This window comes from Podarcis gaigeae (assembly GCF_964106915.1).
Source record: "Podarcis gaigeae genome assembly, chromosome: 4".
Taxonomy (NCBI): domain Eukaryota; kingdom Metazoa; phylum Chordata; class Lepidosauria; order Squamata; family Lacertidae; genus Podarcis; species Podarcis gaigeae.
In genome coordinates, this window is record NC_139677.1 from 107641083 (window position 1) to 107667400 (window position 26318).

Sequence of the window (26318 nt, forward strand, 5' to 3'; positions counted from 1 at the left end):
TAGTATGTCTATCGGTGAAAGCCACCAGGGTGTGTTTCTTTCTAATAATTTTTTATTTTTCTCCCAAACTTCATATAGAGCACCTCTAAAAATGTGATTCGAAAAGCCTCTATGAACTTTGGCCTTATTAAGCCACAAATAAGAATGCCAACCATTGTTGTTGTTGTTTAGTCGTTTAGTCGTGTCCGCCTCTTCGTGACCCCATGGACCAGAGCACGCCAGGCACTCCTGTCTTCCACTGACTCCCGCAGTTTGGTCAGACTCATGTTTGTAGCTTCCAGAACACTATCCAACCATCTCGTCCTCTGTCGCCCCCTTCTCCTTGTGCCCTCCATCTTTCCCAACATCAGGGTCTTTTCCAGGGAGTCTTCTCTTCTCATGAGGTGGCCAAAGTCTTGGAGCCTCAGCTTCATGATCTGTCGTTCCAGTGAGCACTCAGGGCTGATTTCCTTCAGAATGGATATGTTTGATCTTCTTGCTGTCCATAGGACACTCAGCATGAAGTGTGCTGAGAGTAGTAGCACAAAACGCTTCATTTATTTCCTTACCTGACATTTGAAGGATCAGGATTGAAGGAGCAAACGTGTTTGAGTACTGAAAGTGGTTTGTTCAAATCTGCCTAATTAGTAATGTCATTTTGTATCAGAGAGGAAGAAACATGTATGAAATTTTTCTAGAAGCTGCTTATTCATTTGTGTGTTCACAATGTGTATTTTGTGTAAACTGCAGATTGAGATTTATGTTTTAACTCTTTCCTAATGGACACAGAGTGGTTGCAGTAACTGTTAAATGGTATTATTAAAGTGTCTTAGATAAAGGGGGAGAGAGATACCTACAGATATGTAAACCAAGGTTGTAAGCAGAGAACAACTTTTGGAGTGTGTGTGTAAATTGCAGTTATATTAAAGATTCTTGAAATGGTCGGATGAAATGGGGGAGGTTGAGATTTCACCCCTCCCATATCCAAGAATCTTCTGACGAGTCTGCTGATTCTCCAGAGAGGAGGAGCAGTGTTCTGCTTTCTACTTATTCAGCTCCAGCACCAAGTCAGTCAGTCAGTGTGTCGGCGAGAGAGAGAGACTGAGTGTTAGAGATCGTGTGTAGAGATAAGGTTGCTGCTAAGAGCAGCTGCAGACACTCAGTGCAGCATTCATTTATGCTTAGACCTATTTAGCTCTGTATATAGTTTTGTATTATAGTTGTAGTTATAGAATAAAAGAAGATATTCTACAGAGCTGCCCTCCGAGTCATTTATACACTGCTAGACTCTGCTATACTCTGCTGTGCGACGACTGTATTGTGGAAGTGAATCCGGTGCTCTCAGCTCTAAGCTGTGAGTCCACAGCACTTTGACCTGTTCCTGTGTAGAAGGTGGTCTCTGGAAGTGCTACTCAGCTCGCCTGGCCCAGTTGGGGCTGTAGTGCATGAGTCCAGTTGGTGGCACTGGCTCAAGGGCGATGCTGACACACAAAACTTTAAATACGTATCCCCCAGAGCAGCAAAATGTCAAATGACAGAAAAAGAATATAATATCCTGCAGATACTCACTAGACCTCTAGATGTCACACTCACCCTCCCTTCCTTCTGCAATGACTAATCACTTTTATCTATCTATTCCCAATTTACATTACTCAAATCATTAATTATCTCATGAATAGCACACCATACATTCAGTCAGATCAAATAATATGAAAATAAAGAATTGCTAAATAAATTTAGTTATTAGTCCCAATTATAAATTTATCTGAAGGAGCTTCCTCTGCTATTCTTATCTGTCTTTAACTCAGTCTTTCTGTAGTCTTCAGCCACTTGTAGACCTAATCCACCACGCTGAATTTGAGGGAGGACTTTATATATTTTTAAAGTTTCAGTGTTTTAATCTCTACTGCCTCAATCCAAAAAAAATAAACCTAAACCCAATAGCCATTATCAAATTTCAAATTTCCTTTTCTTGGCCTCTTTTTGGCCTAATCCATTGGAGTGTGTTATATCGCCCTTTCGTGTCCAAATTGTGTCCAAAAAGAAAAAAAGGGGGGGTACATTTAAGCTCTTCTCTTTTCCTAGCCTCTTGTTGGCTTAATCCTCATGAGGATAAAAGAAAAGCAGAGAGGGAGTAAAAGTCAATAAGAGTCAGTACCCAGGGAGGAGAAAATACCATTAAAAGAAAGAGTAGTAGTCTGCCAGGGGAGAAAACAATAATCCACTTTGCAATATATATGAAGCATAAACATGTGTGGCTTAATTTCCTCTATTTAAATTCCATTTGGTTCTAATCTTCTTTTTTTTTTTTTTTTTGGTCCTTGTAAAATGTCTCTTTAAACTTCTTAAACCACCTTCCCTCTCTCCCTCATAAGTCTTCTCCCAAAATAAGATTCAAAGTTTCTACTTATCTCTTCTTCAGCGCTTTGTTTTAAAGTAGCCTTTGCCTCAGCACATTGTTACTGAGGACTTTCACTTTTGTACTCACTCAGTAGGGACTGTTATTTCCTTTTTCTGCTCTTGCGACTTTCTATCACTGCATCATTTTCTCTCCGCTGCTGGGATAGACTCCCTTCTTCATCCTACCACATCTGAATCTTCTTTGGTAGAAAAATACAGTAACTGAACAATCATAATTGCATTACATTCTTGATTAAATTATCTTTCCATTGATATATAATTTTATGACATTACTCCAAAAGAAGTGGTTTTATCAGCCATCAAAAGTCTGAAATACACTTTTTTCCAAAAGGCTTCCACAATTTTGGCCACTACTGTATATCAAACAAAGCAACATTCAACAACCCATAAGAATCCAATAATAAATATGTTGGTTAATGACAAACAACAAAGGTAATGAACACACACACAGTTCCTTTCAGTTCTTCTCCATTTCTTCCCAAGGCTCTAATCCCTTTTTGTCTCCATTGCAGATTGTGATGAACTGGAAATCGAGAACAAGGGTGACCACAACAAAATCCCCAGAGAGGAGAAGCCACATAAAAATTTGGAGTGTGGCGAGAGCTGCAGTCAGAGCTCCCATTCCACTTCCCATCAACAAAATCTCATCGGAAAGAAACCCCATCAGTGCATGGAATGTGGAAAGAGCTTCACTAATAGCTCCTATCTCACTTCCCATCAGAGAATTCATACAGGGGAGAAACCCTATCAGTGTGTGGAATGTGGAAAGAGCTTCAGTAGGAGCGACCATCTCAATACCCATCAAAGAATTCATACAGGGGAGAAACCCTATAAATGTGTGTTTTGTGGGAAGAACTTCGCTGATAGATCCACTCTCACTTTCCATAAAAGAATTCATACAGGGGAGAAACCATATCAGTGTGTGGAATGTGGAAAGTGCTTCAGTCAGAGCCGTCATCTCAGTTCCCATCAAAGAATTCATACAGGGGAGAAACCCTATCAGTGTGTGGAATGTGGAAAGAGCTTCCATCAGAGATCCTATCTCACTTCCCATCAAAAAATTCATACAGGGCAGAAACCCTATCAGTGTGTGGATTGTGGGAAGAACTTCACTGATAGATGCACTCTCACTTTCCATAAAAGAATTCATACAGGGGAGAAACCATATCAGTGTGTGGAATGTGGAAAGAGCTTCAGTAGGAGCTCCTCTCTCAATTCCCATAAAAGAATTCATACAGGGGAGAAACCATATCAGTGTGTGGAATGTGGAAAGAGCTTCAGTCAGAGCCACAATCTCAGTTCCCATCAAAGAATTCATACAGGGGAGAAACCCTATCAGTGTGTGGAATGTGGGAAGAACTTCAATCATAGATCCTCTCTCACTTCCCATCAAAGAATTCATACAGGGGAGAAACCCTATCAGTGTGTGGAATGTGGAAATAGCTTCAGTCACAGCCACAGGCTCACTTCCCATCAGAAAATTCATACAGTGGAGAAACACTATCCGTGTGTGGAATGTGGAAAGAGCTTCAGTCATAAGTCCAGTCTCACTTCGCATCAAAGAATTCATACAGAGGAGAAACCATATCAGTGCTTGGAATGTGGAAAGAGCTTCAGGAAGAGCTGCAATCTCACTTCCCATCAAAGAATTCATACAGGGGAAAAACCCTATCAGTGCGTGGAATGTGAAAAGAGCTTCAATCAGAGGTCCTCTCTCACTTCCCATCAAAGAATTCATACAAGGGAGAAACCCCATCCATGTGTGGAATGTGGAAATAGCTTTAGTTCGGGCTGCAATCTCACTTCCCATCAGAGAATTCATACAAAGGTTGGGAAATCCTCCATTATATAGCTTTAGGAGCCAGGCAAATACCTACCTGTTTAGGGAAGTTTTTAATGTCTGATGTTTTAATGTATTTTTAGTTGTTTGTTGGAAGCCGCCCAGAGTGCCTAGGGAAACCCAGCCAGATCAGCAGGGTATAAATAATAAAGCAACATCTTTGCTTTGGTGTTTTACAACCTGTGCATTGTCTCTGTCATTTGCTGTGGCAATTATCAATCATCAACAAAAACAAGAACATATGAAAATTGTCCATTACTCGACTGGCTGTACGGACACTTGTCGGCAGGGCCTTGCTTGTACCCAAGCTGCTTCAGCATCTTGTGCAGTTTCTGATTCCAGGCCCTAGCAGCCTGCTTAAGTCCATAAAGTCCTTTCTGCAGTTTGCACACTAAATGTGCCTCATGTGGCTTAAGAAAACCTTATGCTGTCTCATGTAGGTTTCCTCTGAAATCTGTCCATGAAGAAAGGCAGTTGCAATGTCAATGTGCCTAACTTCTATTTGCTTGGAGGCTGCAATGCTCAACGCATTCTTAGGACTTCCGGTCTAGCTGCCATGGCAATCGGCTGTGTCCATTCCAGCAGAGCCTTTCCTGCGGCTAATGAGGATAATATGGGAGTAATTATCCTCCCCGAAACCCCCAGGGCCAGGGGGCCAGCTCCACCCGCAGATCATCCGATACCTGCTGCCTGTCCTGAAGGAATGTGGAGGGCAGGGGTGCAGGGTGCTATGCACTGCACGTCTCGGCAACTCTCCAGAGCTGGCTCAATGAGCAGAAGAAACCTGTTTTTTAAGATAAAATTCAGACTTAACTAATAGGCATTCTCTGAACTAGTGGAGATAAAATAATTTGCTAATTAAATCAGCCACTGAGAATGTTTTGATCTGGAGAAAGACTTTAGTCGTAACTGAGGGAGGTGAGCCTCTACTATCTTTTTTGATATATTTTGCACCTGCTGTTTTATTTGGCAAATCTCCCTTTGAAAAACTGTTGGAAATATACAAGTAAATGCTAAGTTTAACTACAAAATTGACTGTGTGAAATTATAATTATGGCTCTAGCAACAACCTCCTTTGCTAAAATGCTTTAACTTGAGCTCTTGAGCCCAAAACCCAGCTGTATAAACAAGTGCTCAGAGCCCTCTCCTTTATCAGTTTGTGATGGCCAAAATTTGTGATCGCCAAAATTGACCTGGCACAAGCTTGCCAACAGCTGCCAGTAACCCCACAATCAGCAGAAGCACAGACTATTGTCACACATAAAGGGGCGTTCAGAGTTAACAGATTACAATTTGGAGTTTGTGTGGCCCCAGGGATTTTTCAAGGGCTCATGGAACGCCTGTTAAGAGGTCTGCCGGGGGTCTTGCCATTTTTTGATGACGTTTTGATTGCTGGAAAAGACCCACAGGAACTGGTTGCGCGTGTCCGTGCAGTGTTGCTCAAGTTCAAGGAGGTGGGATTGCAACTAAAAAAGGAAAAATGCAGTTTTGGGGTGCCAACTGTGGATTTCTTGGGGTTTAAAATTGATGCATCAGGCATCCACCCCACAGATGCTAAGGTTAAGGCCATCATCGAGGCACCACGACCACAGAACAAGACGGAGTTGCAGTCATTCCTGGGACTTATTAACTTTTATCATTCGTTCTTACCCCAGAAAGCTTCGGTAGCTGAACCATTACATAGACTGTTGCAGAAAAAGAATGTGTGGCGATGGGGGCAGGAGCAGCAGAAGGCTTTTGACTCCTTGCGAGGAATGCTGAGTAGCAGGAGCGTCCTTGCTCATTATGATGAGTCGAAGCCTCTGGTCCTGGCATGTGATGCCTCTCAATACGGTTTGGGGGCGGTGCTGAGTCATAGGGAACCGGATGGGTCGGGAAAGCCCATCTCTTTCTATTCCCGTACGTTGTCAGCCACGGAGCGCAACTATGCTCAAATTGACAAAGAGGCGCTTGCTATTGTGGCAGGAATCAAAAAGTTCCATGATTATGTGTACGGTCGTCATTTCTCCATTGAAACGGACCACAAACCACTGTTGGGGTTGTTCAACCCGAACAAACAAACGCCACAAATTCTCTCCCCCAGAATGTTGCGTTGGTCTATATTCCTGAACGGGTTCCAGTACACCTTGACCCATGTGCCGGGGAAGCGGTTGTGCCACGCTGATGCGCTGAGTCAATTGCCCCTTCCTGGCGGGAGCAATGAGGATCCTGCTCCAGCGGAGCACATAATGATGCTGGAAACACTTCCGGGGGCTCCTGTAACGGCTACTGATATTGCTGAGAAAACAAGGAAAGATGGTGTTCTCTCCCATGTGCTCACTTGGGTGGGGAGGGGGTGGCCAGGTGGTCCGCATGAAGACAAATTCAGGCCTTATGCGACAAGGCAGCACGAGTTGTCCATGCATAAGGGTTGTCTCCTGTGGGGAGATAGGATGATCATCCCAGCACCACTGAGAAACAGGGTTATTGAGACGCTTCACATGGGACACCCGGGAATGGTCAGGATGAAGTCGCTAGCCCGATGTTATGTGTGGTGGCCTGGAATGGACCAGAACATAGAACAATGGGTACGAACATGCAAGGCATGCCAAGAGGTGCGGCCAGAAGTGGCCAGAGCACCAGTTCACTGGTGGGAGCAGTCCAGATCTCCCTGGAGGCGGCTGCACTTAGATTTTGCTGGGCCATTCCAGGGGAAGGTCTTTTTGGTTATCGTCGATGCATATTCCAAATGGTTAGAAGTGGCGATGGTCCCTAGCATGGCATCAGCTGCCGTAATCAAGGTGTTGAGGCAGCTGTTTGCAACCCACAGGTTACCTGAGACCATTGTATCAGATAATGGGGCAGCTTTTGTATCCCAAGAATTCAGGGTATTCTTGGCTGATAACTTCATAAGAGGGGTCACATCCGCGCCCTTTCACCCATCCTCCAATGGGCAGGTGGAGCGCATGGTAAGAACAGCCAAACAATCCATTGCGCGCTTAATGGAGGGTAAATGGTCAGCTCGCATCGCGCGAATGTTATTTTTGCAGCATGCGACGCCGTGTACTGCAACGGGCAAGTCGCCAGCTGATCTGCTCTTGGGTAGAAGACTGGTAACAGTGCTGGATTATGTCCACCCGGATAAAATGCCAAACCGTAATGCAAGAGCAACCCCCCAGGCTGAGACTGACACAACAAGGTATCTCGCCCCTGAAGATCTGGTCTGGGTGAGGAACTATTCACGAGGTTCGCGGTGGGTGGCTGGTGTGGTCACCCGGGCTAGTGGACCTGTGTCCTATTATGTGACCTTGGAAAATGGGCAAGTTTGGAAGAGACATATAGATCAGCTGAGGCGCCGGGCACTCAGCAGGGAGGAGTCTGATAATTCATCCCTGGCTAACGACGCAGAGCTACAAGGCCAGGGTGAAAATGGCCCAGAGGTGCAGTCACCAGGGGTCTCAGCAAATGAACCAGGGTCTGCTGGTCCTCAGGATGACGAGGTACAGGTAGGGGACCCTGAGATGTCTGGGACTCCATCTGTTCCTGACGAAACCCCTATAGCAGCCCCCCTACCACAGGTGACACCCAATCCAGAACCGGCAACACCTGTTGTCAGGAAATTAAGTAGAAGTTGTAGGACCCCACAGTACCTGAGAGATTACGTCTGCTGTGCTCACTAGGGGGGGAGGGGTGTTGTGTATTGAGTCAAAGGATTTTATATCTGTATTATTCTTGTCTGTATTTGCATTAGGGGAAAGTAACTGCCTTTTGGTTCCAGAGGGTACAGCTACTATTGGTTCATTTAAGCTGCTGTATTTGGATCCTCTGTCTTATTGGTTTCCTCCAAAAGGCAGGACTGTGATTGCCTGAGATTGTTCCCTCCAAAATGTATCCTTTCTAGCTTGTTCCCTGTCCCTATAAATGTAGCTCTCCCCTCCTCAGGTCTCAGTCTTGTTGCTTTAATAAAGAAGTGTTACTAGAGAACTGTCTCCAGCATATTATGTCAAGAGAGCTGAAATCACAAACCCCACGTCACAACACACAGAGCCCAGCCAAGAGCCAAAATCCCCCCCCAAAGCACACCTTGCCATAGGCCGAGCCAGGGGGCAGCTGCCCCCCTAGAGCCATTAAAAAGAACAGAAATGAATAGAGATCAGAGTTCTGCCCTGGCTAAGTGAGTGTGCAATGCAGGGGGGGGGGGCTGAGCTGGGGGGACTGGCACTGCAAGGGTTAAAGGGAACCGAGCTGCCTTCCTAGAGAGGCCAGGATGAGGTTTCCGGCTTCCCAGGCAGCAAGGTCCCTCTTCTTCCTTAGTCGTGTCCTCCTCTTCGTCCCCCCCCCCCCCGGACCCACCTCTCTTTCCCAGCATCAGGGTCTTTGCCAGGGAGGCTTCTCTTCTCAGAGCCCAATTCTGGGAGAGAGCGAGAGAGGGCTGAGCTGGGGGGGGGACTGGCCATGCAAGGGTTAAAGGGAAGCGAGCTGCCTTCCTAGAGAGGACAGGAAGCAAGGGGGGGCAGGTCCTCCAGAGCCAGCCCCCTCCCTCCCCAGTCCTTTCCTGCTTGGGTGTCTCTCCTGCAAGGGCTGCCTCGCTCTCCCCTCCCGGGATCTGGTGAGTCTCCTCTCTCTCTCTCTGGGATCTGGTGGGGGTCCCAGGGCTGCAGCAGGGGAGGGGGCCGGGGGGGGCCCTGATCTGCTCCTGCGGGGGGGGGGGGACCCCAAGTCAGGGAGGAGAAGAGGGTCCTGCCAGGGAGGGGCCAGGTCTGCCACGCTCTCCTTCCTGCAGATCAGAGGGTCCCAAACTCAGTTGGCCTTCCGCCCCCCCTCAGAAAAACAATGACTCCCCGAAATCTCCTTATTCAGACAAAGGAGTCCCTGGGACTTTACCTCGGTGTGACGTCGCTCAGCCTCATTGCACAAAAACAACACCCCACAGGGAGGGAGGAAGTTAAGGTGGGAGAGAAAGGCCAGGAGTAAAGAGAGGGATCCCAGCCCAGAGTCTGGCTGCTGCATTGGGGACCAGTTTCCCAGTGTCTCCCAGGGCAGCTCCCCACGGAGGCCACGGCAGCAATCCCCTCGCACCCAGAGCAGGGCATCCCAGGACCACATCCTCTCTCTGTCCCAAAGGGATTGGTGCTGGAAATGGGCGCTGCTACTCACTGAGCCTCCAGGGACCTTGGCATCAATGGCTGGGTGTGTGTGAAGCTATCTAATAGAATAATAAATTTCCTGCCCTTCACCCTAAGCTTCAAGGGAGATGTCTTTGGCTCCACCCAGAGGGGGTGGCCCTCAGGGGGTTGTCCAGTTACACACCTGGCCCTCAGAGCAAAGAAAAAGGGACCCCACCCCAGGAGTCTGTCTTGAGAGCGGCAGAGAGTCCGAGTGCAAGAAAAGGAGACAGAAGCAGGGGAGAAATGTGCCCAGAAGTGGGGGTGGGGGGAGAGCAACTCCTGAGGACCCCCACTAGAGCCAAGCATCCATTTTTCACAAGATACAAATGACTCCTTTGTCAGTCAGTTCTGACTTCATGCATTTACTTTAGTGAAGCTTTTATTGTTTGATGAATTACTGTATTTTAATATTTTGTTGGAAGCCGCCAAGAGTGGCTGGGGAAGCCCAGCCAGATGGGTGGGGCATAAATAAATTATTATTATTATTATGATTTATTTACTGGAAGGCATGAGCAAGCAGGCTGATTCACATCACAAAAATCACTTCCGTTGCCTCCACAATTTGCATTGCAATCTTCCCTCTAGGAGGGCTAGAGTATGGTTACCAGATATTTTTCAATGAATCCGGGGACACTTTTTTTTTTGGAAGCTGAGTAGCAACAGGGAGTCAGTAGTGGGGATGGTGAGGCAAAAGACCCTGGCTCCCTCTCCTTCTGCCAGAAGCCCCCCTCCCTGCTTGTCTCTCACAGCCAGGAGACGTCCGAAAATGGAGGAGCTAAGGCAGGCTGCACAGTGGCGCACTGTTGGATTGCTTGCAAGAAGGGTCAGGGTTGGCCCTGTCCATAAGAAATCCAGTTGCAGCAGATGAATGCCCATAATTAAAACACAGAATAAAAGAATTCCATTAAAGCGTTGAAATAAGCACCCAGAATTAAAATATGCAGCAAAGCAATCCTATTGAAACAGCGCAGCAATTAAGAGGAGGACATTTCCCTTTTCTTTCAGGGTCCAGTTTGCTTTGAAGACGTCTTTGTCTGTTTCACGGACGAGGAGTGGGCGTTGCTGGATCCTGACCAGAGAGCTCTGCATAAGGACGTCATGGAGGAGAATTGTGGGATCGTGGCTTCTCTTGGTAAGGCTCCCTGTGGGATCGTCCTATCTGCCTGGAAATTCAAAAAATATCTTTATGTGACGAACCTCATATATTTCCACAGAGCTCAACAGCGCCCCCTACAACACCTGGGAATCTAACACCCCCACAATAAACCTTGAACAGTAAATTACTTTTTCCCCCTATATATATAATTTTTAAAATTATTTTCCATTTAATATTGTACATTCGCATCATCATTATCCGCTATACCACCCTGGCTCTTTGGAGCCTCAACTTCCTTCCCTCCAGCCTCATGGCTTTCAAAATTAACATTTATATCATTGCAATTTGTACATTTTCCAATTCTTATTACACTCATTACAGAATGGCTCAAAAATTAATATAGAAAGGTAGAAAATTATCATTACAAGTCTTCAGACAACGTGCTAGTGATGTTAATTGCTTACAATAATCTTTCAGATACCGTATAAATTTACTCCAACCCTTTTGGAATACTTAATCATGCTGGTATTCCTGTCAGTGTCACCAGATATGCAAAGTCCATTATTTTCATCTGCCAATCTTCTTACAGAAATTCTCACCGTGTCAATTAATACTGAGTTCGGGAACCTTTAGCTTTAATTCTGGCCTTGCAACGTCTTCCCATGGAGTGAAGCAAGTTTCTTAGTTCTGCAGCTGTAATAATGTGAAACCAAGATGGAATTATTGCAACTATTAATTGGGCTTTATTCCTGGGTTGCTTCTGACTACCAAGTTTCTTTAGTTGGCTCCATAGATTTCTGATTGGGTTAAGGTCTGGACTATTCCCAGGCCATTCAAGCAGTGGAATTGATTCTCTTGAAACCAACTTTTGCACACAGCAGCAACATGACATGGAGCTGAATCCTGCTGAAATAGAAAACAAACAAACAAATAAAAAGGTTCAGTATCTGGGAAAAGATCACATGCAGAAGGCTTCAGTTTGGGCTCAAGTATTTCACTCATGTATTTTGGAGCATTTACATTCCGTTTTATGACACAAATTCTGCCCACACCTTTTGCTGTCATACAACCCCAGATCATCACACTATCTGCGTGTTTCACGGTCGGTGTAATGCAAGTACATTGTCTTGGGCCTGGTCTTATTCAACATCTTTATCAACGACTTGGATGATGGAATCAAGGGCATCCTGATCAAATTTGCAGATGACACCAAACTAGGAGGGGTGGCTAACACCCCAGAGGACAGGATCACACTTCAAAACAACCTTGACAGATTAGAGAACTGGGCTAAAACAAACAAGATGAATTTTAACAGGGATAAATGTAAAGTATTGCACTTGGGCAAAAAAAATGAGATGCACAAATACAAGATGGGTGACACCTGGCTTGAGAGCAGTACATGTGAAAAGGATCTAGGAGTCTTGGTTGACCACAAACTTGACATGAGCCAACAGTGTGACGCGGCAGCTAAAAAAGCTAATGCAATTCTGGGCTGCATCAATAGGAGTATAGCATCTAGATCAAGGGAAGTAATAGTGCCACTGTATTCTGCTCTGGTCAGACCTCACCTGGAGTACTGTGTCCAGTTCTGGGCACCACAGTTCAAGAAGGACACTGACAAACTGGAACGTGTCCTGAGGAGGGCAACCAAAATGGTCAAAGGCCTGGAAACGATGCCTTATGAGGAACAGCTAAGGGAGCTGGGCATGTTTAGCCTGGAGAAGAGGAGGTTAAGGGGTGATATGATAGCCATGTTCAAATATATAAAAGGATGTCACATAGAGGAGGGAGAAAGGTTGTTTTCTGCTGCTCCAGAGAAGCGGACACGGAGCAATGGATCCAAACTACAAGAAAGAAGATTCCACCTAAACATTAGGAAGAACTTCCTGACAGTAAGAGCTGTTTGACAGTGGAATTTGCTGCCAAGGAGTGTGGTGGAGTCTCCTTCTTTGGAGGTCTTTAAGCAGAGGCTTGACAACCATATGTCAGGAGTGCTCTGATGGTGTTTCCTGCTTGGCAGGGGGTTGGACTCTATGGCCCTTGTGGTCTCTCCCAACTCTATCATACTATGGTTTTCACCAACGGAAGCAAACGCACAGAAAAAGTTGAATATGGAGAGTAAATGGTTGAAATATGCTGATTTACTAGTGGAAGATAATGAAGAATTTAAATTAAGACCATTTGATTAAATTAAAGATAAATTGGATGGATGGTTACAATATTATCAGATTAATGAATTATATAAACGTGATAATAAAAATGGTTTTGCAACAGAAAAATTCAAATTGGAAATGGAATTGTTAGATACCAATGTTAAAAATCTCTCTAAAATGTATAATTTGTTGTTAGAATGGCGTACAAAGGATGAAAAAGTTAAATCTGTGATGATAGATTGGGCAAGAGATGTTGGACACAATATAATGTTGGCAGATTGGGAAAGACTGTGGAAGAAAGGGGTTAAGTTTACTGCATGTACTGTATTTAAAGAAAATATTATGAAAATGCTGTATAGATGGTATTTAACCCTGGTGAAATTAGCAAAGGTGTATCATACAAATGATAACTTGTGTTGGCAATGCAAAGAAAAAGAAGGTACTTTCTATCATATGTGGTGGACGTGTCCTAAGGTGAAAGACTTCTGGGAAAAGATATATAATGAATTGAAAAAAATGAAAATATATATATTAAAAAACCAGAAGCCTTTCTACTTGGAATAATAGGACTGGAATTGCCAAAAAAAGATGTTAGACTTTTTTTGTATGCCACTACAGTGGCAAGACTTTTATTAGCCAAAAATTGGAAATCGCAAGAGATGCCAACAATAGAAGAATGGCAGATGAAGATGTTGGACTTTTTGGAGCTGGCCGACCTGACTGGAAGATGATGACCAGATCATGACCAGAAAGGAGACACAAGAGGACTTGAAGAAATTTAAAGACTATTTAGCTAAATATTGTAATATAAGATAAAGAGAAATTTCTTGGAAGTAATAATTAGGCTTAGGGGTATGTCAGGGAACTGCCATCGGAAGGGCAGGTGGTGGAAGGGCTCACGGAGGCTAGGAGAGACTTAGCAGCAGAGGAGGGAACCAGCAGGGGGAGAGAAGGAGCTCCGAGGGAAAGAGAGTCGGAGGGATGGCTCAGGGACACTTCCAGCGAAAACAGTGGGGAAGTTTCAGGACCTCCTATAGGGATACCCACCCCTCGCCGGAAACTGTCGCGCCGTGAATCCCGAAGACGCGTTTCCGTTAAGGAGCTTTTATGTTGGAAGAGATTCCGCAAACGCCCACTGTCGGATTCTGCCAGCGATTGAGGGAGTCATGTTTAAGGGGGCTCCGCTATAGACAGAGCTTTGATAACCAGGCCAAACTCTGAGGGACTAAGCTTTACGCACAAGCAGCTCATCATCCCATCACAGGGTAGAATAAGAATATGTTGTTAATAAACATTAAGGATTAGAATACTAATAAAGAAGAAGTTGTTAGCAAATGAAAGAAGTTAATATTATTAGAAATATGAATTTGGAGAACTGCTAAACTGGTGATATGAAATTCAGGTAGAGGGGATTCAAGGAAGTCAGTTATCAATGAAATGAAATTAGGATTTGGAAGTAGAAATTCTTTATGAGTTTTTCTTTGTTTTGTGTATTGTAATGCTTTTCTTTTTTCTTGTTTCTTGTTTATGTGATAAATGTGAAAACCAATACAAAAAATTGGGGGGGGGGAGAAAGAGAAGAAAGAGAACAAGGACAGGAAAGTCCAGGAGGATAATTAAAGAAGCAGAGTTTCCCACAACTATATTATGATCCCCTTCATGGATCACTGCCTTGCCGTGGTGAAGGGGCTTGAGGAACTCAGAGAAGCTATGAACTATGCCGAGCAGGGCACCCAAGATGAACAGGTCATAGTGGAGAGTTCTGACCAAACATGATCCACCTGGAGGAGGAACCGGCAAGCCACTCCAGTATCCCTGCCAAGAAAACTCCATGGACAAAGACAACAGGCATATAAAAGATATGACGCTGGAAGATGAGCCCCTCAGGTCGGAAGGCGTCCAACATGCTACTGGGGAAGAGCGGAGGGCAAGTACAAGTAGATTCAGAGCTGATGAAGCGGCTGGGCCAAAGCCGAAAGGACGCTCAGTTGCGGATATGCCTGGAAGCGAAAGGAAAGTCCAATGCTGTAAAGAAAAATATTGCATAGGAACCTGGAATGTAAGAACCATGAACCTGGGTAAGTTGGAGGTGGTCAAAAATGAGATGGCAAGAATAAATATTGACATCCTGGGCATCAGTGAACTAAAATGGACGGGAATGGGTGAATTCAGTACGGATGACCATCATATCTACTACTGTGGGCAAGAAACCCGTAAAAGAAATGGAGTGGCCCTCATAGTCAACAAAAGAGTGGCGAAGGCTGTACTGGGATGCAATCTCAAAAATGATAGAATGATCTCGATACGAATCCAAGGCAGACCTTTTAACATCACAGTAATCCAAGTTTATGCACCAACTACTGGTGCTGAAGAAACTGAAATTGACCAATTCTATGAAGACTTACAACACCTTATAGAAGTGACACCAAAGAAGGATGTTCTTCTCATCATAGGAGATTGGAATGCTAAAGTAGGGAGTCAAGAGATAAAAGGAACAACTGGCAACTTTGGCCTTGGAGATCAAAACGAAGCAGGGCAAAGGTTAATAGAGTTCTGTCAAGAGAACAAGCTGGTCATCACAAACACGCTTTTCCAACAACACAAGAGACGACTCTACACATGGACATCACCAGATGGGCAGCATCGAAATCAGATTGATTATATTCTCTGCAGCCAAAGATGGAGAAGCTCTATACAGTCAGCAAAAACAAGACCTGGAGCTGACTGTGGCTCAGATCATCAGCTTCTTATAGCAAAATTCAAGCTTAAACTGAAGAAAGTAGGAAAAACCACTGGGCCGGTAAGATACAATCTAAGTCAAATCCCTTATGAATACACAGTGGAAGTGAGGAACAGGTTTAAGGATTTAGATTTGGTGGATAGAGTGCCTGAAAAACTATGGATGGAGGCTCGTAACATTATACAGGAGGCAGCAACGAAAACCATCCCAATGAAAAGGAAATGCAAGAAAGCAAAGTGGCTGTCCAATGAGGCCTTACAAATAGCGGGGGAGAGAAGGCAAGCAAAATGCGAGGGAGATGGTGAAAGATACAGGAAATTGAATGCAGATTTCCAAAGAATAGCAAGGAGAGACAAGAAGACCTTCTTAAACGAGCAATGCAAAGAAATAGAGGAAAGCAATAGAATGGGAAGAACCAGAGATCTGTTCAAGAAAATTGGAGATATGAAAGGAACATTTCGTACAAAGATTTCCATAATAAAGGACAAAAGTGGAAAGGACCTAACAGAAGCAGAAGACATCAAGAAGGGGTGGCAAGAATACACAGAGGAATTATACCAGAAAGAAATGGATGTCTCGTATACCCCAGGTAGTGTGGTTGCTGACCTTGAGCCAGACATCCTGGAAAGTGAAGTCAAATGGGCCTTAGAAAGCACTGCAAATAACAAGGCCAGTGGAAGTGATGGTATTCCAGCTGAACTATTTAAAATTTTAAAAGATGATGCTGTTAAGGTGCTACACTCAATATGCCAGCAAGTTTGGAAAACTCAGCAGTGGTCAGAAGATTGGAGAAGATCAGTCTACATCCCAATCCCAAAGAAGGGCAGTGCCAAAGAATGCTCCAACTACCGCACAATTGCACTCATTTCACACGCTAGCAAGGTTATGCTTAAAATTCTACAAGGAAGACTCAAGCAGTATGTGGACCGAGAACTCCCAGAAGTGCAAGCTGGATTTAGAAGAGGCAGAGGAACCAGAGACCAAATTGCAAACATGCGCTGGATTATGGAGAAAGCTAGAGAGTTCCAGAAAGACATCTACTTCTGCTTCATTGACTATGCAAAAGCCTTTGACTGTGTCGACCGCGGCAAACTATGGCAAGTTCTTAAAGAAATGGGAGTGCCAGATCACCTCATCTGTCTCCTGAGAAATCTCTATGTGGGACAAGAAGCTACAGTTAGAACTGGATATGGAACAACTGATTGGTTCAAAATTGGGAAAGGAGTACGACAAGGCTGTATTTTGTCTCCCTGCTTATTTAACTTATATGCAGAATTCATCATGCGAAAGGCTGGGCTGGATGAATCCCTAGCCGGAATTAAGATTGCCGGAAGAAATATCAACAACCTCAGATATGCAGATGACACAACCTTGATGGCAGAAAGTGAGGAGGAATTAAAGAACCTTTTAATGAGGGTGAAAGACGAGAGAAGACTCCCTGGAGAAGACCCTGATGTTGGGAAAGATGGAGGGCACAAGGAGAAGGGGGCGACAGAGGACGAGATGGTTGGATAGTGTTTTTGAGGTCCATGGGGTCACGAAGAGTCGGACACGACTAAACGAGTAAACAACAACAACAACAACATATTATTGTACTTAAGTTCAGTTCCGTATTTGATGTTGATATTTGATGTTGATATTTGACTTTGTGTCTAATAAAAATTCATGAATTTGAACATTATATCGTGGAGCATCAATGGCTTGAACAATAAGGTAAAAAGGAAGAAAACTGAGCGTATCTTAAGAAAGAAAAATTGGGATGTCATTGGTCTCCAGGAAACACATATCGCAAAGAAACATGACAGAGTTTTGATAGAAAAGAAATTAGGAACAGAATACATAGCTTCAGATGTTTCCAAAAAGAGAGGAATAGTTATATATATATATATATAAACCGAAGGATAGATGCAAAAATCCTACCTAAAGATGACAAGGGAAGAATATTAGGAATACAACTGACAAAAGGCAGAGAAGAAATCATTTTGGTGGGGGTATACGCAGGGCCGTCTTAAGCATATCTGGCGCCATGGTGCAAAGATCCCTCCGGCGCCCCTCCCCCCGTTCCCCAGAGTTCATGACCTTTTTTAAGGGGGAGGGAGCCCCAAAGTTGTTGACTTTTTAAGGAAAGGTTCTACCTTTTTTTAGGGAGCTGACACCACACTTACACATTATCTTTGGCAAAGCAAAACAGGAAACAAACTTTTTTAGTTGCTCATTAACAATGCACATTTATACAACACCTCTACGTTCCCCCCTAGTTTTCTTAAGACAAATTATCTTATTGTATAACACCTTGTTTTTAGCAATGTTGATTTCTTTTAAAATTCAGATCTTTTTTAAAAAAACAAAACCCTAAATGACTGCAAAAATTAAAAACCATCCAAGATGGTCACAGCAGAGCAGAGCCAGAAATTATAGATAAAGCCTAAATCTGGCAACAGACAGGAAGGGGTTCCCCCCCCTTAACCTGGTGTGTGTGTTAATGTATGCATGTGTAAAAGAGAAAGAAATCTATAATCAAGTGATGCTATGCAGCAAGAACTAGCTAATGTGATCTGCACAGAAAACAACAGAATTAGGAAGCATCATTGTTTTAAACAAAAGCCAAAGATCCAGAAGGAATTGTCAGCTGGTATAGCAGTGCAACACTTCAGGCCATTTTTTGGCACAAAGAGGACAGATCAGTGTGACTTTTTCATTCTATGCACTAGCAGGGCTTTTGTTGCTCTGATGGTGTTAAGTGCTCTGATGGTGTTTCCTGCTTGGCAGGGGGTTGGACTCGATGGCCCTTGTGGTCTCTTCCAACTCTATGATTCTATGATCTCTTCTGTCACTTCTATGATGTCCATTTCCCCTTTTCTTATACCGTTCCTCTCCTGCATTCCTGCAGGCTGAGAGGCTTGGAAACTGGCCCAGACAAGCTATTGTCTGATAACTCCTGTATTTCTCTGGGCTGTGACCTCCCCCCCTGTACTTTCCTCTGTTTTTCCCATAACAATCCTCCCTTTCGTCCCCTGGGCAGCCATTCAAGTCTGGCAGCTGCTGTTGCTCGCTTGTTGGCTCCAGCCTGACAAATTCAGATAACCGAACAAACTTTGTTGCATTACATTCTTGATTAAATTATCTTTCCATTGATAAATAATTTCACAATATTATTAATAATACTTTTATTGTCATTGTACAACCTGTGTACAATGAAATTAAACAAGCCTCCCTCCCAAAGAAGTGGTGTTATGAGCCACCAAACCTCTGAAATACACCTTCCCCCAAAAAGCTTCCACAATTTTGGCCACTACAGTATATCAAACAAAACAACATTCAACAACCATCAGAATCTAATAATAAATATGTTGGTTAATCACAAACAACAAAGGCAATGAACACACACCCAACTCCCTTCAGTTCTCCTTCTTTTGTTCCTGAGGCTCAAATCTCTTTTTGCCTCTATTGCAGATTGTGATGAATTGCAGATCGAGAACAAGGGTGAACACGACAAATTCCCCAGAGAGGAGAAGCCACGTAAGAATTTGGAGTGTGGAGAGAGCTCCCATTCCAGTTCCCAACAAAGAAATCTCAATGGAAAGAAACACTATCAGTGCATGGAATGTGGAAAGAGCTTCAGTCAGAACTCCTCTCTCACTTCTCATCAAAGAATTCATACAGGGGAGAAACCCTATCAGTGTGTGGAATGCGGAAAGAGCTTCAGTCAGAGCTCCAATCTCACTTCCCATCAAAGAACCCATACAGGGGAGAAACCCTATCAGTGCATTGAATGTGGAAAGAGCTTCAGTATGAAGGCCTCTCTCACTTCCCATCAAAGAATTCATACAGGGGAGAAACCCTATCAGTGCATGGAATGTGGAAAGAGCTTCAGTCAGAGCTCTGATCTCAATTCCCATCAAAAAACTCATACTGGGGAGAAACCCTTTCAGTGCATGGAATGTGGAAAGAGCTTCAGGAAGAGCTCCCATCTCACTTCTCATCAAAGACTTCATACAGGGGAGAAACCCTATCAGTGCGTGGAATGTGGAAAGAGCTTCAGTTACAGCCAAAGTCTGACTTCCCATCAAAGAATTCATACAGGGGATAAACCCTATCAGTGTGTGGAATGTGGAAAGAGCTTCAGTCACAGCCACTATCTCACTTCCCATCAAAGAATTCATACAGGGGAGAAACCTTATGAGTGCATGGAATGTGGAAAGACCTTCAGTCGAAATGACTCTCTCACTTCCCATCAAAGAATTCATACAGGCGAGAAACCGTATCAGTGCATGGAATGTGGAAAGAGCTTCAGTCAGAGCTCCGATCTCAATTCCCATAAAAAAATTCATACTGGGGAGAAACCATATCAGTGCATGGAATGTGGAAAGAGCTTCAGTATGAAGGCCTCTCTCACTTCCCATCAGAGAATTCATACGGGGGAGAAACCATATCAGTGCTTTGAATGTGGAAAGAGCTTCAGTCAGAGCGCCCATCTCACTTCCCATCAAAGAATTCATACAGGGGAAAAACCCTATCAGTGCATGGAATGTGGAAAGAGCTTCAGACAGAGTTCTGATCTTACTTCCCATCAAAGAATTCATACAGGGGAGAAACCCTATCAGTGTGCAGAATGTGGAAAGAGCTTCACTCACAGCCACTATCTCACTTCCCATCAAAGAACCCATACAGGGGAGAAACCCTATCAGTGCATTGAATGTGGAAAGAGCTTTAGTCGGAGCTACTCTCTCACTTGCCATCAAAGAGTTCATATTGGGGAGACATCCTTCATTATGTAGCTTTAGGAGACAAGGAAATATGCACTTTTTAAAAATGTGGTGAGAAGAGGGTTACATAAGTGTATTTTGTGTTTTTATATTGTGTTTTTGTTTTATGTTGTAACCGTCCTGACACGTGGCAACAGGAGTCAATCTTTAGAGGCTGAGGGTTCCCCCCCCAGTAAAGCATTTGAGGGGGCCACCACCCAAGTTAGTAGGCATTGCCGTTCTAATGGCCTGCATGCATCATGTGTTTGATTGTGCAAGGCAGACCTTACCTGACCCACCACCAATATTTTATTCAATTCAGCACCACTGGGTTGAGTATTATACAAATTAAATAAAGACATAAATCGCCCTCCTTTGCACATGTTCCAGCTTGTCAATATCCTTATTTATAATCATTTTTAAAATTTATGTGCCCTTCGTCTGAAGATTTCACAACATATACAGGATGAAAGCATGGATTTCTCAAAAACAAGTCCAGCCAAAGAAATCTCTCCTCCCCTTTTTTGGATGGAGTTACAAACTTTGTTGATCAGGGAACAGCTGTGGAAATAGTGCATCTTGATTTCAGTAAGGCTTTTGACAAAGTCCCCCATGATCTTTCTGTGAGAAAGCCGGTAAAATGTGGGCTCAATGAGGAAACTGTTAGGTGGATTTGACTGACTGAACCCAAACAGTCCTCCTTCATGGTTCCTCATCATCCTGGGGTGCTGCAGGGTTCTGTCCTGGGCCCGTTGTTGTTCAACATCTTTATAAATGACTTGGATGAAGAAACTGAGGGGGTGCTCATCACATTTGCAGATGACACCAAATGGGGAGCGGAGGCCAATGTTGCAGAAGGCCGAATCAGATCAAGGGCAGGAATAGTACCACTCCATTTTGCCTTGGTCAGGCCCCACCTAGAATACTGGGTTCAATTCTGGGCACCACAAGTTAAGTACCTTAAATATTGGTTGCCTGGAGAAATCAAGAAGGTGGGGGAACACAATCCGTATTCCTTTTATAACATGTGGCCAATGTTTATTGAACACATGTATTGTTAAGACTGTTGTAGGAATCCACCCAGCACTCAGTAATTTTTAATAAACATTAAATGTGGGACATGTAAGCACTAACCCCCCCGATCTCTCAGAGTGAAAATACCTCTGTGGGTGGGATCGGCTAATAGGATAGCTTGAAGAACTGGGTCAGTCACTGGCGCTGTATGTATATATAGAGAACCATTGTATATATATGGATAATCAGTTGTGACGGCAGTGAGACACGCAAGAGTGCAGTTCATTTATAAAGTTGGTTTTATTCCGAGAAGAACAGATTACCAGGAGCTCTTCTCCCGTGAGCTGGTCACCATTACGATGATGACTCAACTAAGTTCTCAGTGTCACGTTTCATCCTACAAATGCAACGTGGGGGGAAACTTCTCTTCGTACTCTGTGACAAATTGTGTCCTTTTTCCTGTAACCCCCCTACGCTCTTGAATACTCGAAGGCTGGCCAGCCATGTCTGAGAGGCTATCTGTGGAGTTTGGCCTTTCACCTACATTCTGGGAGAGTGTTTCCATGATAACCCCCCTCCTTTTGCTCTGGGTCATCTTCCAACCCTGGCAGCTGCTTGGACTCTGACAGAGGTGTTGAAAACAAATGAAATTAGACACAAGTGGGAATTTCCTGAAGGTATTTCCTTCACCTACAAAGATAGAAGAAAGATAGAAGAAAGACTTTTAGATCCCCAGAATTCGGAAAATTTTGGCGGAAATACAAAATATACAAAATAGGCTTGGGAGGTGGTACAGCTCAAGAAAGAGAAGAAAGTGAACAAGGACAGGAAAGTCCAGGAGGATAAGAAAAGAAGCAGAATTTCCCACAACTATATTATTGTACTTAATTGCAGTTCCGTATTTGATGTTGATATTTGACTTTGTGTCTAATAAAGATTAATGAATTTGAAAATTATATCGTGGAACATCAATGGTTTGAACAATAAGGTAAAAAGGAATTAAAGTGAGTGAATCTAAAAAAAGAAAAATTGGGACATCATTGGTCTCCATGAAACACATATAGCTAAGAAACATGACAGAGTTTTCATAGATAAGAAATTAGGAACAGAATACATAGCTTCAGATGTTTCCAAAAAGAGAGGAATAGTTATATATATGTATAAACCAAAAGAGATGCAAAAATACCACTTAAAGATGACGAAGGAAGAATATTAGGAATACAATTGACAAAAGGCAGAGAAGAAATAATTTTGTTGGGGGTATACGTACCAAGAGGAAATAAAACAAACTTCAAAAACAACCTTGAAGATAAGCTATTAGAATACAGTAATGACAGTAATGATCATCATGGGAGACTTCAACAGAGTAACATCCCTGGCTCTAGATAGAATGGAGAGAGATGTAACATCAAGAAAAGGGAAGTTCCCAATAACATTTAATCAATTGGTAGAAGATCTGAACTTAAAAGAGAGAGGGAAGGAAGCTAAAATCCACCGCTCAGAACCTGGGAACGGGCTGCCAATAGACAACAAGACTGCCGTATTTTGAAACGCGCATTGTTTGTGAATAGACCACTCGCTGACAGCTAGCTCAGTAAGAGAGATACATTGTTTTTAGCTGTCCTCCTCTGACCTTAAAAAGGAGGGAAAGTAACTGAAAAGTAACAGAAAATTGAAACTGATTTATTTATTTGAGTTGGGGTTTTGGATTAAAACAAGTATAGACTGCAACTAGAGGAAGTTTCTGAAATTGATACAACAGTTGGATCAGGGGAATTTTCCACTTGTGAGATAAACTGTAGCTGTGGGATTGACCTTGGTTCTTTTTTGTTTAAGTGTTATGGCAGATGGGAAAGAAAAAGTAGATTCGTCACTCCCAGACAAAACAACAAGGTCTGGGAAGTCTTGGCAGCGAAGGGCATCAGCATCTGGCCTTTCTGCTTCATCTGCGGCTGTACTAACACAATCTAAGCCTAGAGGAATGTCATCAAAAGAAGCTCTAGCGCTTGCATTGAGTAAGATAAATGACTCATTGGAACAGCTTAATAACAAAGCAGATGCGAGAAATGCAAGAGTGGATGCTGCAACTACTAAAATTGACTTAAATACAGAAAGTATAAATAGTTTGGGACAAAAGGTGAATACCAATACAGAAACTATTGAGAAATTGTTACAGGAATCTACTTTGATCTGACAGACCGCAGAGGAAGCAAGGGAAAAAGTTGCTGCTGTGGAAGTTAAGATAACACAATTGGAAACAGAGAGAGTCCCAGACCTACAGAGGCAACTTGAGGACTATAAGTTGACGCTTTCTATGATTGAACTTAAGGAAAAACAGACAAATTTGAGGATTAGAGCTGTACCTGAATTGGAGAAGGATAGTTTGACAGACTTTCTCACGCAGGAATTTGCAGATTTTTGGCATTTGGATTTGGACCAAGAAGAATTTAAAATCGTGAGCGCCTTCAGACTTGGAAGAGGAGGGAAGAAGAATAAAGTAAGAGACTGTTTGATTACCCTCCGATCTAAAGAAGAGAGAGTTAAAATTCTGGGTTTGCACTATCAGAAGACCTTGACAATACTGCAGACAAGAGTGGAAATATTTAAAGATATCCCAAAACATCTTTTGGACCTTAGGTCCAATTATGGAGATTTGGTTGTCCTGCTGAGAAGGAATAAAATCATCTTCAGGTGAGAATTTCCCCAAGGCCTATCCTTTAGTTTTAAAGGAGGAAAGATAAAAATAAGATCAGTAGAGGATAAAGAAAAGTTTCTGAAAAACCACGGAGAAGATCTGCAGAAAGAACTTGGAAAAGAGCCAGGAGCACCGGACAGAAGATCACCAGAGAGAGGACTAGAACAAAAAGCACTGGACAGAAGATCACCAAAAAGAAGAATATTGGACATAGCAAGACTACCTTTTGGACTGGACTGTCCAGAGAAAGTGAAACCAACACCACCGACAGAACAAGAACAAGCATTGGGTGCTGTTGGAGGAAAATCAGAGTAACTACATCATGGCACTGCAAGTATTAAGCTGGAATGTTAATGGACTGAACTCCCCGCAAAAAAGGAAAAGAGTCTTTCATCTATTAAAAAAAGAACAATTGGACTTGATTTGTCTACAAGAAACACATGTGATAAGGCTACACAGGAAGGTATTGAGTAATAAAAGACTGGGCCATGAATTTATTTCATCAGACAAAGTTAAAAAAAAAGAGGAGGAGTAATTTATGCAAAGGAGAGCCTATCCCCGAAATTTATATTTAAAGATGACCAAGGAAGATTTGTTGCAATTGAAATTCAATCACAAGGAGAGAAATTTTTGATAGTAGGCATCTATGCACCAAACGAGGGAAAATCGGAATTTTTTAAGAAGTTACATGAGACTCTAATGGACTATATGGATTACAATATGATTTTGATGGGGGACATGAATGGAGTGGTTTCTACAAATATGGACAAGGCACAGAGACAGGTAGTTACTCAGGATGGTAGACTACCAAAAAATTTATTGACATGACTGACAATATGGATTTAGTTGACATTTGGAGAACGAAGAACCCCTTGGGAAGAGAGGGAACTTTCTTCTCTGAGGCCAAAATGACATGGACAAGAATTGACCAAATCTGGGTAACTAGAGGGCTGGCTCCGAAGACTAGAAAAGTGGAAATCTGCCCTAAAACCTGCTCCGACCACAATGCTGTGAAGATGGAAATGAAACTAACACCAATTGGTTCCTTTAGATGGAGGATGAACGACACTTTGTTTAGGAACGAAGAAGTGACTAAGAAGGCCCAAAAAACCCTTGAGATACTACTTTGAGATAAATATGAACACCACTGTTGAAAAAAGAGTAATCTGGGACGCAAGTAGAGCAGTTATGAGAGGATTTTTGATACAACAGAATGCAATTAAGAAGAGAGCTCAAAATGAAAAAAAGATAAGATTTTGGAGAAAATAAAGGAAGGAGAGAAGAAACTGAGAGTGAAACCAAAGTCGCAGGAGATTCTAAAAGAGATAAAGTTATATCAAGTACAATATATGAAAATGATGAACCAGGAAATAGAATGGAAAATTAAACAGATGAGACAAAAGACATTTGAATCGGCAAATAAATGCGGGAAACTGCTGGCTTGGCAAATGAAAAAAAGACAAAAACTCAATACCATTACGAATTTGGAAGTGGAGGGAAAGAATATACAGAATCCAGTGGAGATCAGGAAGTGCTTTCAGAGGTACTTTAAACAATTATATACACAGGAGACGCAGAAAGAAATGGACATTGATCGATTTTTGAAAATAAATGGACTACAAAAAATCTCTCAAGAAAATAAGCTAATGTTGAATTACAAAATAACGGAGCAGGAGGTAGAAGGGGCCATTCAGAACATGCAGTTAGGCAAATCTCCAGGGCCGGATAGTTTGACTTCAAGATATTACAGATCTTTGAAAGAATGGTTAATACAACCATTGAAGGAAGTCTGTAATGAAATATTGGAGGGGGAAAAGGCACCAGAGTCGTGGAAGGAAGCTTATATTACCCTTATACCGAAAACAGAGTCTGAGAAGACACAGCTTAAGAACTACCGCCCCATATCTTTGCTCAATGTGGATTACAAATTTTTTGCAGATATCATGGCTAAAAGACTAAAAAAGGTTTTAGTAGAAGAAATACATAAAGATCAAGTGGGCTTTCTCCTGGGCAGGCACTTGTCTGACAATATGAGGAATATAATTAACATTTTAGAAAAATTACAAGTGAATATTAACACCAAAGCAGTTTTGATATTTGTGGACGCGGAGAAAGCCTTTGACAATATTTCGTGGAGTTTTATGAAGAAGAATTTGCAGGGAATGGGGGTTGGCCAAGGTTTTGGAAATGGTATAGGTGCAATCTATTCAGAACAAAAGGCTAAATTAATTGTCAACAATGTGGTGACGGAAGAATTTAAGATAGAGAAAGGAACACGACAAGGTTGCCCAATCTCTCCTTTGCTTTTTATATCAGTCCTGGAGGTCCTTTTAAATATGATTAGAAGGGATCCATTGGTTAAAGGTATACAAGTGGGAGCTAAACAGTACAAATTGAAAGCATTTGCTGATGATCTGGTATTGACATTAGAGGAGCCAGAATCTAGTACCAAAATGGTATTGGAACTGATTCAAGAATTTGGTCAGGT

At 43.0% G+C, this 26318-nt stretch overlaps 2 protein-coding genes across 7 annotated transcripts in view; both read left to right on the top strand.

The window, feature by feature from the left end:
• LOC310843263 (uncharacterized protein) overlaps window positions 1–22088 on the top strand; it is a 192399-nt gene extending 170311 nt beyond the window's left edge. The window contains exon 9 of the mRNA XM_083736311.1: window positions 18830–22088. Coding sequence (XP_083592437.1) covers window positions 18830–20154 — 1325 coding nt within the window. The 3' untranslated portion in view covers window positions 20155–22088. The remainder of the gene's footprint in view (window positions 1–18829) is intronic.
• The window catches only part of LOC310843356 (uncharacterized protein), a 141929-nt gene that overhangs the window by 84554 nt on the left and 31057 nt on the right, over window positions 1–26318 (top strand). For 2 of the 6 annotated variants that reach the window (XM_083736621.1, XM_083736620.1), the window contains exon 6: window positions 2913–4423. The exons of the other annotated variants lie outside the window; for them this stretch is intronic. In XM_083736621.1, the coding sequence (XP_083592747.1) occupies window positions 2913–4252 (1340 nt within the window). In that variant the 3' untranslated portion in view covers window positions 4253–4423. Of the gene's footprint in view, window positions 1–2912; window positions 4424–26318 lie in introns of those variants that run through there. 6 annotated transcript variants of the gene reach the window in all.